The following is a 17,909-nucleotide window of genomic DNA, read 5'->3' as shown; positions in this document are numbered from 1 at the left end:
TTATCCACGTGACCATAATATCCCATCGTGCCGCAAATAAGTAAACAAAAATGGCCGAGGATTTACTTCCGCTCATAGGGCATAACATCGGCGGTGATGATGAAAGTGAATCAGATAGCAATGAAGGTGACACAACCCACGCTGTTTATATTTAGCAAGGAGACGTTGGCATATCAATTTTACACTTGTCACGACATTGCATGGGAAATGTGCGACTAAGTCAACAAAGCGATCCAATTCTTTATATCAAGTTGGTTCAACTCAAACACAGTTATTGCCCTTCACATATCATCTTAGTGTACTAGAATGGCAAAAACAAATGATTGTAACATTTGCGTAGACCGAGAGTTACTTTTTTACTTTCGCGTGGTAATGAAAAAGAGCATAAAGAAATGAAAATCGATTGACAAGATTTTTCCACGCACTCAACATGGTCACGGAAGGCTCATATCGTTAACGTTAACAGTGACATTAATAATTTGAGGCTAGATATCTAGCCCAAATCATGGAATGCAAGTCTAAACAGTAATCTAAGAATATCAGAGTTGTTCAAAAGATTGTGTGTTGCCGTAGCTTATTAAGCTAGTGGGGTCGTCAGCACAGGTACCAATCCGTATATATCGTAGAGTACCCAAGCTCACTACCCTGTTTTGGGATGACATTCATATTTTGTGAATGGATTTCAAACTTCCAATCACTTTTTTTTAGTTTTAATGCCGACCTGCAAGAATTATATTTGGAACTGTGCACCATGAGGGGCTAATAATTCGTGGAAATCCGCTAAAATACCAAATCAATCAGGTTTCCGAAAGCAGGCGATGTCACTCAAATGCAACGGAAGTTTACTGACGAGGCAATGAGAGGTCTCGCTCTTTATTAAGGATGTTTTTCTATTGTCATGACCAGTACAAGCAGCACATGAATGCACGTCACTATATTAGTGCAATAATCTTGAACGAGATGTCAAACCCTATTTCACCTCACTTTCACATTCGAACAATCGAACAACTGTTTTCTAGCAATTTTGAATTTGTTTGAATTCTTTAAAATGGCATATTAAAACATGTCGGTAAAATATATTCGTTGTAGCAGGATCACTCAGGGGACATGAGGTTTTATGCATTCCTCATTAGGGAAAACCCCATTGTCCCTGTTGTATAATCTCTTTATCTTTCTTCCTGCTGGTATAGAGGACATTGCAGCAGAGACAGAAGAATCTGTGGAAGAGGATGAAAATTACAACAACTCTAAGAAACAGAAGAAGAAGAAGAAGAAGGATGATGACAAAAAAAGAATGGTCAACTTTGACAAATCCTTGCCGACTGCCCATTCAGTAAGTGTCATCATTTGATAGTACAGGTTAGACATAGTAGAGGGGAATCAGTATTCCTTGTACAGCTATCAGGAGGTACCATGTATTTCACTCATAACAGGACCAGTGAAGAGGAAAAGGGTTTAGTGCTTAGCCTTACATTATTGCACTGAATGCCATGTTAAAATACTTCTGAATTTAAGAATATATAAACTTTTAAAAAATATTTTTTTTGGACAAAGTAACAATTTCCCAAAAAATTGTCTGCCATTGGTTTGAAATCGTAGATAGAAATTGGTACAAGCCTGCAAGTTTGAGTCACTTTGTCAAATGTTGTGCTGGTAAGATTTCAAGTTTTTTTGGTGAGTGAGTTGGTTTTAACGTTGCTTTGAACAGTGTTCCAGTTGTATAATGGCATGTCAATTTAATGTGGGAAGAAAGCTCTAAGTGATGCAGGTCTCTGATGTTTACAATTTTGGTGAAACCCACATACAGGTGTATGATGCTGACAAAGCTATAAACATGATGAGGGTGAATTGTGATTTGAACCCTATATGCTAGGTTTCTGGTGTGCCAAAGGGACGCAACTCTGCATGGTGAATTGCAGCACCTTAAACCACTGGGCCATCTGTGCTCCTAAAGGTTTTTGGTGATACTCTGTTGTTACCATGATTTAGACCACTGAACATTTTCGCTTGATGTCTACCTGGTCCACTGTTGAATATGCTCCCTTTCCTTGCAGTACCTAGGCGATGATCTGGAAGATGTACGTGGTCGTACCATCCATGACGATGACTCGTGCGTGACGATCCCCCTGCTGGCTCTGCCGGGGGTGGTGCTGGTGCCCGGTCAGACCATCCCCCTCCATCTATTCCAGCATCACATGGTCGCCATGATTAAAAATGTGGCAGAGAAGGACAAAACATTCGGAGTCATCACTTTTAGGTGAGAACTGTCAATTTGTGTATCTATATGATGGATGATGTAAATAATCCAGTCTAGTCAGACAATCCAGTGAATGATATTGTGAGCAGCGATCCACGCTGTCTGGTACGATGGCAAACAATGAAGTCACCAAGTCTGACACCTGATCCATGTGCTCGCCTCTATACAACCAGCATGATACGTTGCATCTTCCCGAGGCAAAGGAGTTAACTGACTGTAAAAGTCCAGCTTCCAACCATCACTGAGGGATTACAGTCTTAGTCATAATATGAACTTTAGAGGGAAAGTTATTACAATTCCTGAGTTCACATTGGTTATTCGTTTGCTTAGTCAGCATGTTAGAGACAACCAAAAACACACATTATTGTTTTCTAGACATTGCTGTGATACATCTTCAACAGCCATTATTTTCAAGACATGAGGTTAAACAGTCAATGACACTAGGATGATTAGGATTAATGGCTGACACCACCATCTGTTGTAGGTAACTATACAATGTTATCAGATCAATGTTGTCTCTGGTTACCTCTGAAACTACCAGGACCAGGACATGACCTCACTTACTTCCTCATTCCTTAGGGGCTGTCGGGTAGCCTAGTGGTTAAAGCGTTCGCCCGTCACGCCGAAGACCCGGGTTCGATTCCCGACATGGGTACAATGTGTGAAGCCCATTTCTGGTGTCCCCCGCCATGATATTGCTGGAATATTGTTAAAAGCGGCGTAAAACCATACTCACTCACTCCTCATTCCTTAGGGGCGGTCGGGTAGCCTAGTGGTTAAAGCGTTCGCTCGTCACGCCGAAGACCAGGGTTTGATTCCCGACATGGGTACAATGTGTGAAGCCCATTTCTGGTGTCCCCTGCCATGATTATTGCTGGAATTTTGTGTAAAACTATACTCACTCACTCTTCATTCCTTAAGTGCTCTGCTTCCTGTTCGCACAGACCCATACATGCACCCACCCACCCAAACGCTCCCATCCAGTTGAAAAATAAGCCCTTGTCACTCATTTTAGCCATACTTGTGTACTTGATCATGTGATACTTCTAAAAGTTCATGAGATAGAAAGGAAAAAGTCTAGTTGTTCATCACATTTGAACACCCATGAAGATCCGAGGTAGAATTATAAGTTTTCAGCAGCCCATTCTTGCCGTAAACATGGTAAAAGGCGACTGGGCTTGTCGTAAGAGTGACTTATGGGATCCGGTGGTCAGGCTTGCGGACTTGGTTGATGCATGTCATCATATCCCTATTTCGTGGATCGATGCACATGATGTCAATCACCGGATTGTCTGGTCCAGACTGGATTATTTACAGACCGCCGTCATATAGCTGGAATATTGCTGAGTGCGGCATTAAACAACAAACAAACAAACAATAATAACTACAACATCTAAAGAAATTAACTTCTTCTTCAGTGTTATTAAAAAAATACAAATACGGACCTATAGTGGGACTACATCACACGCAATCCTACCTAATTCTATATCTTATGTCAAAGTACCGCCAGGGAATGTACTGAAAGTGTTACAGCTGTCATATAACTGGAACATTGCTGAGTGCGGTATTAAACAACAAACAAACAAACTTTGTGTAGCCATAGCGAGGACTTAGACCTGATTTTCATGAGATTGATGTAGGTTTTCAGAGTTTGCATGTTTGATCATAGGTATCAATCTGAACACACCCCAACTCTTTCAAATCTCGGAACTACAGCTGAGATATTCTCCATCAAGGATGAGACCGATGATATTTCTGGCATCTCCACTGTCAGGGTCAAGGCCAAAGGTCGTCAGAGATTTGAGGTCATTGACACACACAGAGAAGTTACAGGGTATGCAAGTCACTTTGATCATCTTGTGGTGTTGAGATATCTCTTTCTTTGTGGATCTTAGATGATTTTCTGTTCACGAGTGAGGTTCTAACAGTCTGTTTTACCATGTTATAGCAAGTATATAATTGTAAACATGTTAATTTATAGTCTTTGAAAATGTTACTTGAAATGTTATTTATGGAACACGGAAATTACTTTATGAAACAATTAGTTTTATTTTTAAAGTTATCTCTAAAAAGTATTGTTATTCAAAAAGAATTGAACAAAAAAAATCAAAATTTATTTTACTTACTTTAAATTTTATTCAAAAGTGAAATTAGCTACAACCTCCAAGGAACATGAGAAACAACTTGTTCTTAGAATTTCATTTCAATTTCCACATTTGTGAATTTTTTTATCAACGAATTAACATCTTTAACAAAATAATTGCATTACTAAGGGCCATAATTAACAACTCTGGATTGAAATTATGCCAGGAAACATGTGAATTGACTTGATCAAGGCCTCTAAGGTTACAAATGATGTATATGTGTTATTTCGATATTTTCTGCAGTTCTAGTGTAATACCTTTGATTTCAGTGTTTAGTTGTAACCATGGTAACATGGATTTCTTATGGATCAAACTATAGAGCAGATACTTACAAGTGAATGCGATGAAAGTTTTTTCTCAAACTCGTAATCTTTAATATTCCTTTTGTGAAATTATGTATTCATATGATTGGCAGAATCCTGGCAGGAAAGGTTCGCATCCTGCCAGAGTGTTTGCTGACGGACAGTTTGAGTGGAGCTCGGCCACGGTCACTCTGCAAGTTCTGCTGCAACCCTGCTGACCAGGACTCAGTGGTCAAGACTGCTGTGGACAGACAAGGCAATGTGCTTGCTTCAGTCAGCATGGTGAACAACTTGCAGGTAAACATGCAGGAGTTGTCTCCCTTGTTGAACTCGACTCCAGACTGCTCTCTCCCAATTGAATTTGGTGATGGAAGTTGGTTTTAGAAATTGTGTTGATGTAAATATGCTAAGTCTTCATTTGTTGTGCTACTGCTCCCTAGGAGGGGAGGAGGGAGGGGTGTTGTGGTGGTGGTGGGAGGGGGATTGGCTTGCGGACAGTATCATATTTTGACGGCCCCCAAATTTATGTAACATTTTTGCATGCCACCCCCACCCATCCCGAAATACATGTACCATTTTACCATGAGCTGTCCCTAAATAATGTACAAATGTATCATCTTTTATTTGAAAAATAGAACTGTGTCATTTTTTCATGCCCCTCTCCCCAACTTTATAGATAAATTTTGGTGGAGCCCCTTTTTTCATGATCACCCCCCCAGGAATCTCACTGGCACCCCTCTTCCCAGGACCCGTGAAGATACGGGTAGAATAGATCTTCAGCAATCCATGCTTGCCGTAAAAGGCAACTATGCTTGTCGTAAGAGACGACTAACGGGATCGGGTGGTCAGGCTCGCTGACTTGGTTGATGCATGTCATCGTATCCCAATTGCGTGGATCGATGCTCATGATATTAATGACTGGATTGTCTGGTCAAGACTCGATTATTTACAGACCGCCGTCATATAGCTGGAATATTGCTGAGTGTGGCGTTAAACAACAAACCAACCAACCAACCAATGAACAGCAGCATAAAAGAATCCTTACAACGAGTTGTGTAGCTCTGGGTTTTCTAGCATGTCAATTTTCATCTGCATGCATGGAATTAATTTGTAAGTTAAATATGTTCATATTTCTGTGATTTTGCTAATGCTGCTTTTAGAGGGGAACTCACTGGTATACTGTTTTATATGCATGTTTATTGGTTCTTGGATGTTGACAAACTGTTTTTGTTTGTTGCATTATTCTTGTTTTCAGGTAAACAAGTTCAGCTGTGCCAATTTTACTTGGTGGCCTCCGTGGGTTTACAAGATGTATGACACAGTAAGTTCTTTTCACGTGTTAAATATAGGTTTTCATTGATAAAAATACTTTTCAAGGTGTATCAGTCAATGCACTTACAGTTTTACCATAGGCTCCAATCACATCTTAACATGCATCTTTGTATCAAGTGAGGTTTTGGTATCTCAAATCCAGGTCCTGCGTCTTTGTGTGGAGTGAGGTTTCGGTATCCCTGATCCAGGTCCTGCGTCTGTGTCGAGTGAGGTTTTGGTATCCCAGATCGAGGTCCTGCATCTTTGTGTTGGGTGAGGTTTCGGTATCCCAAAGCCAGGTCCTGTGTCTTTGTGTCAAGTGAGGTTTTGGTATCTCAAATCCAGGTCCTGCGTCTTTGTGTGGAGTGAGGTTTCGGTAACCCAAATCAAGGTCCTGCGTCTGTGTCGAGTGAGGTTTTGGTATCCCAGATCCAGGTCCTGCATCTTTGTGTTGGGTGAGGTTTCGGTATCCCAAATCCAGGTCCTGCATCTTTGTGTTGGGTGAGGTTTCCGTAACCCAAATCCAGGTCCTGCATCTTTGTGTTGGGTGAGGTTTCGGTAGCCCAAATCCAGGTCCTGAGTCTTTGTGTCAAGTGAGGTTTTGGTATCCCAAATCCAGGTCCTGCATCTTTGTGTTGGGTGAGGTTTCGGTATCCCAAATCCAGGTCCTGCGTCTTTGTGTGGATTGAGGTTTCGCTATCCCAAATCCAGGTCCTGTGTATTTGTGTTGGGCGAGGTTTCGGTATCCCAATTCCAGGTCCTGTGTCTTTGTGTTGGGTGAGGTTTCGGTAGCCCAAATCCAGGTCCTGCGTCTTTGTGTCGATTGAGGTTCCGGTATCCCAAATCCAGGTCCTATGTCTTTGTGTTGGGTGAGGTTTGGTATCCCAAATCCAGGCCCTGCGTCTTTGTGTTGGGAGAGGTTTCGGTATCCCAAATCCGGGTCCTGCGTCTTTGTAAAAGTTGGTTTGACTTGCTTGTGTACTTCTTGAATCAGTGTACCACAGTATAGGCATTAGAGTATTTTAATGAGGTTATGACCTTGGTATTCTAGAAAACTGACAAAATGACAAAATTAGCTGAAACAGATATATAATAATCACAAATGCTTTCTTTAAAATGCTTCTCCTTACCTCAGTTTCTCATAATCACAGTATACTGCCACCGTGAGTATCCCAGGTTAGAAAAGGTCCCCAGCAATCGATGCTGGTCGTAAGAGTCTACTATATAGACCGGGAGGTCAGACTCGGTGACTGTTCATGGGATGTCATCGTACCCCAATGACTTGGATCGTTGTTCACAGTATAGATCACTGGATTGTCTGGTCAAGACTTGATTATTTACAGGCTGACATGATGTAGCTGGAATGTTGCTAAGTGTGGCATTAAACAATAAAGAAACAACACCAAGCAGTATCAAGATAATGTGAACGGGGGGGCACGGGTGGCCCAGTTGTCTAAGGTGCCGCGATTCGCTGTGCAGAGTTGCGTCCCTTGGGCACGCCAGAAACCTATGATTGTGGGTTCGAATCCCGGTTCCCCCAGATTATGATTCTAGGTTTGTCAGCACCATACCTATGCTCGTGGGTTTCACCGAAGTGGTAAACATCTGATACCTGCATCACTTCGGGCTTTCCTCCCACATTAAGCTGACAAGCCGCGATATAACTTGAATACTGTTAAAAGCGGCGTTAAACCCAACTCACTCACTCACTCACTAATGTGAACAGCAAAGTTAGTTTCAACCCTGACATTTGTTCTGACAGAAAAACCTTTCTGAGAAGATCCTGCGTGAGCTGCAGAGTTGGAACGAGGCGCTGCGGGTGTCAGTGTTCCCGCAGGACCCCACGGAGCTGTCGTACTGGGTGGCCCAGAACCTCCCCCTCGATGACAGCATGCGTCTGCATCTGCTGGGCCTCAACTCCGCCGTGCAGAGACTTCGGTGTGAGCTCAGCATCATTCAGAAGGTCAGCATGCAGGACTTTTTTAAAAACAGCTCAACTTTGTCAAATTGTTGGATTATATTTTTGGCAAGACTTTTATAAAATGGTTTAAGGATTCGACATTCCATAAAATAATAAAATAATGAAAAGTAGGGGGAACACAGCAAAACACTTAATATCAATGGAGTTGCCTGGTACAAACTTTGACTACATCATCATCATCATACCATCACATGCCTTCACAATGTTTCCATGTGACTATTATTATTCAGTCATCATGCCGTGACAAAATTCTGTGGTACAATTACCAAAATTCTGCGGCTAAAATTACAAAATTCTGCGGTTAATTCTGCGGTAAAAACATAACCATTTCCCCTTCACAAGTTAATACAAACTCATTTTTATTCCTTCAAAATTCAATTCAGCGATTCAACTCTGGGGTTTGTTCCGCTTTCTGCAAATTTTTCCAGAATCGCAGAATTCGTCTCGAACTGGAAGTCATAAAAAAAAGCTTGTGTTCCTTAACTTTTTATGAGTAGTATATACAGTTGTTCTTTACTCTGATTATGTGTGATGGCATCATGATGATAATGAAGCAAAAGTTTGTATCGGGCAACTTTATTGTTAAATAATATTTAGAGACTGGTGAGTGGCACTGAAAATACGTCTAGTGAATTTGGAAGTACACAGGGAGTAAATCTGACAATGATTAGATTTGTTTTAAAGGGAGTAAATCTGACAATGATTAGGTTTGTTTTAAAGGGAGTAAATCTGACAATGATTAGATTTGTTTCTACACCTGAAAAGTGTTAAAAGGAACTTAGCACTTCGTATCTCATTTTGTTTGTGCCATGTAGAGACCAGTGAACCAGTGTTTTCCTATGATTCGTATGAACCATGAAGAGACCAGTGTTTTGTATGAACCGTATAGACATCAGCGTTTTGTATGTTCTCAGTGCACAGTGCTCTGCTGCAAAGACTGCGGGACTCAGATAACCCACAAAAATGAGGTGTTCAGTATGTCCATGGAAGGGCCCCTCGGAGCCTACGTCAATCCAGGCGGACATGTTCACGAGACGCTCACCGTGTATAAGATTCAGAACCTCGGCCTCATTGGTCGACCTTCCACTGAACACAGTTGGTTCCCTGGGTAAGGGATCCTACTTTCTTTGAATTCATGATGAAAAAGTTTGAATCTGACAACGTCAGTAACTGGTTTGTCCAATCCAAGTCTGACTTCATGCCTGTCACGATATGGCAGACATTAGATAAGAGCCAGTTTTATTATTATAATGATTATGACATCTGAATATTGTCTCCCATTTTACACAAGCAAACAAACAAATTGCAACAAAAAATATTTGAAACATCCAAAAAAGTTGAGGCTTTTGGAGATTACCAGGAATTAGAAAAAAATGTTGAATTGTTTTGTGTACTGTTTTTCTTTCATATTGGATTCAGGGGAACAGTCACACTTTAGTCAGGTATTCATCCATTTGGAGGAGGATTGAATCCAATAGGTAACGGGTTGTCTAAGGCGCCACGTTTCGCTGTGCAGAGTCGTGTCCCTTGGGCTCGCCAGAAACCTGTGATTGTGGGTTAGAATCCTGGTTCACCCCAATCATGTTTCTAGGTTTGTCAGCACTATACCCATGCTCGTGGGTCTCACTGGAGTGGTAAAGGTCAGAGATCTGCATCACTTCAGGCTTACCTCCCACATTAAGTTGACACGCCGTGATATAACTGGAATACTGTTAAAAGCGGCGTAAAATCCAACTCACTTACCCAATAGGAAACAGTTTCAGGCATGTATCATGATGCCGCCATGTTTGTCTCACAACTATCAGAGTATTCCTGCAGAATGCTTTAAAAAAATACTTGATTTATATTTTGTGATGTCAATAATCATGTGTTTTCAGATTTGAAGGTGTTATTGAAGTTTTGGTGCATGAAATTGATTTGAAACCTCCATCATGTGTCCATCTAACACCATCAGTTCCAAGTGAAATTTCCAGGTTTCAAATACATAATAACATCTGCAGATCTGAATGACATAGTCATATGATAATGAATGTCTGGATATGAAATACTCAATAACACCAGTAAATATGGTTTCATATCATCTGTGCAAAATTTTAAGATTTGAAACCTCCAGCTAACACCATCAGTTCCAAATGAAATGTCCGGACATAAAATACTCAATAACACCAGTAAATATGGTTTCATATCATCTGTGCAGAATTTTATGATTTGAAACCTCCAGCTAACACCATCAGCCCTTTGTGAAATTTCCAGGTTTCAAATACATAATAACACCTGCAAATCTGAATGACATAGTCGTGTGATAATGCTTGTCTCCAAATCGTTTATCATTGGATCTTTTCTGCAAGTTGAAGCAACTCCTGAAAGTTATGCCTCCCATGAGAGCCGGTGGCCAGGATCACAGGGTGACTTATTTCCTTGTTTGTGGTATTTCAGATATGCATGGACGATTGTGGAGTGCAAACACTGTTCCAGCCACATGGGGTGGAGGTTCACGGCCTCCAATAAATCTCTCAACCCACAGAAGTTCTGGGGTCTGTGCCGAGCCTCTCTCATTCCCGGAATACAGAACACTGACGATACTGAGGAGGAGTGGATGCCTGTCATGTGATGGTCATGTGATTGTCATGTGATCTTAGTGAGCTGGTCATGTGACCAGCCACTTTGGATGGGACTGATCATCCAGCAAGTCTTTCAATGGAGAATGTTTTGCATCTGTGTTAAACGCTGCTTTTCCAAAAAACAAGATGGACACCAGTCATGTGATTGTCATGTGACTTTTGTAGGTCACATGATTGTCATAAGAGCCACCGGAGAGCCAGTCTGAGATTTGAGACTTTCAGTGACTTGCTTGTTTGCAAACTTCTTGGTGCCCCTGCTACCTGGCAAAATGGATGGGTATTTTGCAACTGATTATTTTGTGACTGATTTGGAAGAAAATGTGATACTTTTGTATTGCCATTGTTTATAAAGAAGTGTGAGAGAGTACAGAAGCTATGAAATCAGAATGTGGGGGAGATTGGTGATAGAATGAGCTGTAGTGGGAGAATGTAACATTGTGATGTTGATAACCAGAGTGTGGGGAATTCATATTCTGTTGAATGTCTATTGCGATTGTAAGTTGAATTGTTTGATAGGCATTACTTAGAAGTTGACGGATGACAAAGCAGACACAAAGTAAACAACTTCTTTTATACTGTTACTGTTGCATTTCGGTAAGATCCTTATACCGTTGTCAAGCAAGACTGAATGAAGAACATCGTATACAGGTTAAACCGAATATATATATAGTAGGTGGAGGATTAACAGTAGAGGATTAACAGTAACAACAATTGCATACATGAGTGGGATAACACCTGTTTCATTAAGTATTAGGCCATCATCAGAGGGAAGAGAAAAGGCTGAGCCGGTAGCATCACAACATATTTCCATATTTAAAAGACATTTTGGAAATTGTATCTTTTTTTCATTTTATTACAAAACATATATCTTTGTTTACAAACTATATACAATACTCATATTGAAATAAAGAAATCTATATTGATCATCTAATATTTTGTAACGACCAAATGGCAATAGTTATATGGCTGCCCCTTTAAGTACTTCCTCTGCTTCTTTGTATTGTAGGATATAACTCAGTACTTGCGATAGCCTGGAGAACCATAGGGAGATATCAGTGGTGTCTTGGGTATGTATTAAAATAAGATCAGTGTCACTTGAGGTGAGGTGAAATGGGGTTTAGCTTCACGTGCAAAATTATTGCACTTATATAGCAATGTGCATGCGAGTGTGGGTGTGTGTGGATGTGGTTGCTTGTACTACTGCCAATTTGAAAGTGCTAGCCCACTAAGATTCCATGTCGCAGTTTAACATGAATACCCCATTCAGACACAGTATACTGACTTCGAGCTGATCAGTCCTTGTTTTTGGCCCTTTATACCAAGCACCAGGCAGGGTAACAAGAAGGACCATCTTTTGGTATAACACGGCCAGGGATTGACTTCCAGACCTTTCGCTTTCTGGGCAGACACTCTACCACTAGACCATGGAGGCAGTCCAATGTTACTTGAAGATATGTTCATAAGATACGTGCCGGAAGTGCCGGATGTATGATAAAAGAAGGATTGTGTGTGTATAATAGCATGATTGAATCAAAGACGATAAAAGTCTCTTTTGAGGATTTTTGTGAATACTTTCAGAAACTATTATGTAATGATTAATTAAGCAGCCCTCTGTAAATGTGTGAATTTGACCTCTGGCATTTGCAAAATGCTTGGATATCCCAGTGATATCATATCACATCTTTCTTCATTTTAGTGCTGGAAGTATTTTTTGACATGTCAAAACGTCAAGATCATCCCCGAGGTTCTAGCCTGAAGAAACGTTTGTTTAGACGATAACTTGAGAAGCATTATTTACTGTATGTCAAGGAAACTTGGTACATGTCATCCTTAGGGCGAGATGCAGATTGGCAAAGGCTGTTAGTTACCTATGTGTAAAGGTCAAGGTCACAATGAAGGTCATTCTAAAATTATATTTGCCATTTACACTAAAATAGCTTTTTCTTCAGACATTAATTAGGTGTTGTGCATGTTGTGTAGTGCTTATATTGTTTGAATACTTATCTGTGACAAGTGATGAATATCTTTTATGTCAGAAGAAGGTAACTGTGACCTTCTTTCAATGGGTAGCATATGCAATTGTTTCGTTGTTAAGTTGAAGTTCACCAAGGGACATCATATTTGATTTATATGCTGAATAGCCCTTTTGAATGTTCTTGGAATACATGCAATTGATACCAAAGGTCAAGGTCATGTATTTGGTATATATGCTGGAAAGTCATCTAGAATGTTCTTGGAGTACTTGCAACTGATACTGAAAGTCACTTTCACGGTCACTCAAAATGTATTATGTTCCTGGTAACTCAAGAGGTGATGACTGCAATAGGATGAACTTTGGTACAAAGTCTTAGGGTGGAATTGAATTGTAAGCATTTGGTCGATCTTCCTTCAAGGTCAAGGTCACTGGAAAGGTCAAGGTCACTGGAAAGGTCATTCTTAAGGTTGTCTGGCTTCTTTGTGTGCTGAAGTAACCCGCTGTGTTTGTATGATATGTTTGTTAGAGCTAACAACCATATTTTCAGCTAGAATTAATAAATCATGAGGTTGGCTGAAATTGAAGGGACAGTTCATTGAGCTGGAAGTGCACATAACTTGCTTATGCCCAATGGAATCTGTTTCGGCAGATAATTGAGACAGATTATTCTCTGGCATTGTAAGCCATGTATATTCCCTAGCGGAAAGTGATATTACTTAGGGGAGGTATGACAAGGACTAAACAATTGGCCTGAGCAAAAATATTAACAACAGTAACTCTCAAAAGCTTTTTGGTGTGCAGGAGCATAATGTGTTGTTTTGTTTCTCTTCAGAAAGGTTAAGTTACAAGATTGGGACAAAGTTTATGGGGGCGGTCGGGTAGCCCAGTGGTAAAAGCGTTCACGCCAAAGGCCCGGGTTCGATTCCCGACATTGGTACAAAGTGTGAAGCCCATTTCTGGAGTCCTCCGCCGTGATATTGCTGGAATATTATTAAAAGCGGCGTAAAACCATACTCACTCACTCACTCACTCAAAGTTTGTGTTCATTGATGTTGAATGTTTGCTGGAACTTTGGAGGGCCAGGATGTCGACAGTTCTGGATGGTTTTAAACCATGCATGAGTAATTTCCAAGTGTGACATCACACATTTAGTTTTTACATGATTAATTCTCAAACCAAAACAATAGAGCTCTACATAGCGAAGCCAACAACGCAAGAGCCTTTTCAGAATAAACTGACTTTGGTCATGTTTTTTAAAAGGCAAGTTGAAGAGAAAGCTTGTGTGTTTTTCTTACAGATGAGTTACAAAATACTAATTGCCAGCTTGATTGGATTAGAAGCCAGTATTTATCGAAGCATAGATTACAGTATAAATACCTCAGGGGTATTCCCCAGAAAGAAGAGCTTCCTGACCTGCTAATGAGCCTGCTTCTGCCCTGTGATCACCGGAGCAGAAACTTCTCTCCCGCAGTAAGGCGAGCAGACACCAGTAAGCACGGGGGTTATTGCTATTGTTTGCAAACAATGCTTCATAACAGTCACTGTCCTGATGCTTTAAGAACCTGTTCAACAGAAAGATGATGGTGATGATTCTGCTGGTTACCATGGTTACACACATGATGACCTTGACCTTTTTTTTGTTACCAGGCAGAGAATTAGGATAAACCGGTTAACGTAATATGAAAGCTCAGTGTATATTAGTATTATTCCTTGGAGATGTTTCAGAAAGCAGTTTTACATGGGTTCTTGACAGTTGCCTCTGTTAGCATGTTTAGCTTTCATTATTGTTTGTTATATGACTGTTTTTGTCACTCTAACAGTGACCTTTTGTGTCTTAGGGATAGTTCTCTGTGGTTTGTTACATGTTCCTCAACATTATCAGTGCCAAAAATATTTAAGTGTGCAAGCTCAGACTCCTCTTTCAGACACATATTCAATAGTGTTTACCACCCGTGAAGATCCGGGTTAGAATAGGTCTTCAGCAACCCATGCTTGCCGTAAATGACGACTATGCTTGTCGTAAGAGGCGACTAATGGGATAGGGTGGTCAGGCTCACTGACTTGGTTGATGCATGTCATCATATCCCAACTGAGTACATCGATGTTTATGATGTCAATCACTGGATTGTCTGGTCCAGACTCAATTATTTACAGACCGCGGCCTTATAGCTGGAATATTGCTGAGTGCGGCATTAAACAATAAACAAACAAACAATCTCAAACTCAATACTGTTTCCGCAAAGATAATCACTCATGGATCCAGAAGGGGTTGCATCCTGGCTCCCCTCCCGTCTACAGCATTTTGACATATACTCTAGTTTTGCAGGCAGGTAATGAAGTGCAACCCCTATTTTCATGCCAGCTTGTTGCAGACAAACAAGCGTTGGCAAAGACCTCATTAGGTGGCCAAGCCGTCTCCCGCTCCATGACCTGACCACTGTTTAATTAATTGTTCATCCGCCTTTGTCACAGAATTCATGAAGGGCGGTGGGGTAGCCCAGTGGTTTAAGTGTTCGCTCGTCACACCGAAGGCCTGGGTTAGATTCCCCACATGGGTACAATGTGCGAAACCCATTTCTGGTGTTCCCTGCCGTGATATTGCTGGAATATTGCTGCTAAGAGAGATGTGAACCATACTCACCCACAGACTTCACGATTGTCTGGTTTTGTTAATGATATTTGTATTGACAACTTTTGTGTCATGTCCAGGAAAAGTTTCACAGTATAGATATGAGGTAGGTGACTTTCTAAAAGAGTCTATGTAAAATTCTAGACAATATGGCGACTAGTTTTTGAGTGCAAAAATAGGGGTTGCACTTCCCTACGCCAAACTATGAACTTTAATACTATGGACATTTTTTAGGTGATATGGTATACTAAGACTTATTGTACAAGACACTGTATTTGCCATATGAAGCCCCAATAAACGCCCCCTGCAAACTTCTAGACCATTCTGAAGGTAATCTTTTCTAAGACTGAAAATTGAGCAGTGTAGGAGTGATAATGACCTAGTAACTATGATCTACCACAACTACAACCGCTCAAGATCTGAAAACATATTTAACTTGTGTAACAGTTGCCCTTTTGTCTATTTTCTACTTACGCAGTATGGTAATATATTTGGTCTTTTGGTGTGTTTTTCACGATCATGGAAAGTGAATTGCCACATTGCAAAAATGAAACCCATTTTGAAAATAAAGCTGTGTCTATGCTTCATATGAACTAGGTCTCCTCATGTGATGGGGAGTGCATCCTCCTCCTCCAATCCATAGGGAATGGGGTGTGTGCAGAATTCTCTTTGCAGAGTTGTCTGCTCCATAATTGTGCCAGGATCTGCTGATCACAGGCCATGTTATATGAAGCCTAGTAGTGTTTCAGTATGTTAACTCTAAACTGAAAATCTACCCTTTGAGAAATGGCCAACGTATTTGTATCCGACATTATTATGCCCCCCAATAAGAGGATATATAATATATTGGTTTGTAAAGAAAGAAATGTAAACAAGTTGCCATGGCTCTACGATGTTCACATGCGAATTTCATGTTCTAACAATTGATGTGATGCTATGATTAAAAAGATACAAGTATATATAGTTTGTCCTTTCTATGTTTTCTGGAGGGCACATGTGGCCCAGTCGTCTAAGGCCCTGCAATTCATTCTGCAGAGTTGCGGCCCTTTGGCACACCAGATACCTATGATTGTTGGTTCGAATCCTTGTTCGCCCAATTATGTTTCTAGGTTTGTCAGCACCATACCCGTGCTCATGGGTTTCACTGAAGTGGTAAACGTCTGAGACCAGCATGACTTTGGGCTTTCCTCCCACATTAACATGACTCACTGTGACATAACAGCAATATTATTTAAAGTGAATTAAACTCAACTCACTCACTCACTCACTATGTTTTAGCTTACCTGGCACAAAGTGCACACCTGTCTTTAACTATTGTCCATACAATCAACTCACAACTGTTCACTTCATCATGCTGACTTGGCAGACATTTTGTATAGATGTCCCGTATCATTTTCTGATGTTTAGCTCACCTGACTGATTTCAAGTGCGCCTATTCAGTGGCACATTTTGTTATCTGTCTTCGCTTCTGTCCTTTGTTAACGTTTGCATTTTTTACATTTCGTCTGAAACTCGTCTATTAAGCTGAAGTGTTGCATGACTGCTCCCAGCTATGGCGTCTCTGAGCACTGCTGATAAAATTACAATCTGATCTCAAACAATGAAAATGTCCTTTTTAGCCATTACTTTTCTGTATCATCACATTTGACATGCAGTATGTGGTATACATGCTGAATAACATATATATTTTGACATACGGTATTTTGAATGCCTGTAAAACTGAAACTTTGCATATTGATCTCAGCTGTGTTGTTTCAAAGAAGCCTCTACAGGAGCCATATTTAAGAACCCATTACTGGCCATTAATCAGCCATCTTTTTTCAAAATGTATTAAAATTTGACATGGTTGTAGTTAGTAGTTCGGCCTAACATATGTGTTCCATTTTGTAATTGTTTGCCTTGATTCAGCAAAATAGTTGCTGAAATGCTGTCATTGGCAATAAAAATCAATGTTCAGTGGAAACTGTCTGAACCAGAATCTCACTAATCCATATTTCTGCCAATACTGGACCACATTTACAGTCCTGAATGTGGTGAGGTGAGGTGAAATGGGGTTTAACGTCGCGTCCAAGATTATTACGCTTATATAGCGACGTTGTCCTGAATGTACTGTGGTAAATAATATTTATTTCTTCCCTTCTATTTTTGTGTCTATTCCTTGTTCTCTGTAGGAACAGGTCTAAGGAATTACTAAATCAGATCAGGTGGATAGTATCCACTGATTTCTGACTCAATGAAGTATGAATGACTTCCCTCCAATTATATAAAGACATTCCCAACAATAATCAAGGACTACAGTGAACACCTGTTAATGTGGACAGTACCCACTGATTTCTGAATCAATGAAGCATGAGTGACGTCCCTCCAATTACATAAAGACACACCAACTGTCATCAAGGAATAGAGTAAACCCCTGTTAATGTGGACAGTATCCACTGATTTCTGAATTAATGAATCATTAGTGACGTCCTTCCAATTATATAAAGACATTCCAACTGTAATTATGGACTGGAGTGAACCCCTGTTAATGTGGACAGTATCCACTGATTTCTGTCTCAATGAATCATTAGTGACGTCCTTCCAATTATATAAAGACATTCCCAACAATAATCAAGGACTACAGTGAACACCTGTTAATATGGACAGTACACACTGATTTCTGAATCAATGAAGCATGAGTGACTTCCCT

General features: G+C 40.5%; 1 protein-coding gene across 1 annotated transcript; it reads left to right on the top strand.

Moving 5' to 3' along the window:
* Positions 1-7: 7 nt before the first annotated feature.
* LOC124146588 (protein cereblon-like) lies at positions 8-11,537 on the top strand. Its single transcript, XM_046516941.2, has 9 exons — positions 8-126; positions 1,191-1,333; positions 2,055-2,257; positions 3,927-4,091; positions 4,817-5,000; positions 5,959-6,024; positions 7,777-7,977; positions 8,910-9,103; positions 10,432-11,537. The coding sequence occupies exons 1-9, from the start codon at positions 51-53 to the stop codon at positions 10,604-10,606; spliced, it is 1,407 nt and encodes a 468-aa protein (XP_046372897.2). The 5' UTR covers positions 8-50; the 3' UTR covers positions 10,607-11,537.
* Positions 11,538-17,909: the final 6,372 nt, after the last annotated feature.

The sequence above is a fragment of the Haliotis rufescens genome, unplaced genomic scaffold, assembly GCF_023055435.1.
Source record: "Haliotis rufescens isolate VD_foot unplaced genomic scaffold, xgHalRufe1.0.p SCAF_23, whole genome shotgun sequence".
Taxonomy (NCBI): domain Eukaryota; kingdom Metazoa; phylum Mollusca; class Gastropoda; order Lepetellida; family Haliotidae; genus Haliotis; species Haliotis rufescens.
The sequence above is the reverse complement of the archived record's forward strand: the minus strand, read 5'-3'. Positions and strand labels throughout refer to the sequence as shown.

What these genes read in the sequence shown, in the direction of transcription:
- LOC124146588 (XM_046516941.2), top strand. Translation starts at nt 51, where the DNA reads ATGGCCGAGGATTTACTTCCGCTCATAGGGCATAACATCGGCGGTGAT. An exon ending in TGAATCAGATAGCAATGAAG is followed by an intron (nt 127 to 1,190) that starts GTGACACAACCC and finishes CTGCTGGTATAG; the next exon opens with AGGACATTGCAGCAGAGACA. An exon ending in TTTACAAGATGTATGACACA is followed by an intron (nt 6,025 to 7,776) that starts GTAAGTTCTTTT and finishes TTGTTCTGACAG; the next exon opens with AAAAACCTTTCTGAGAAGAT.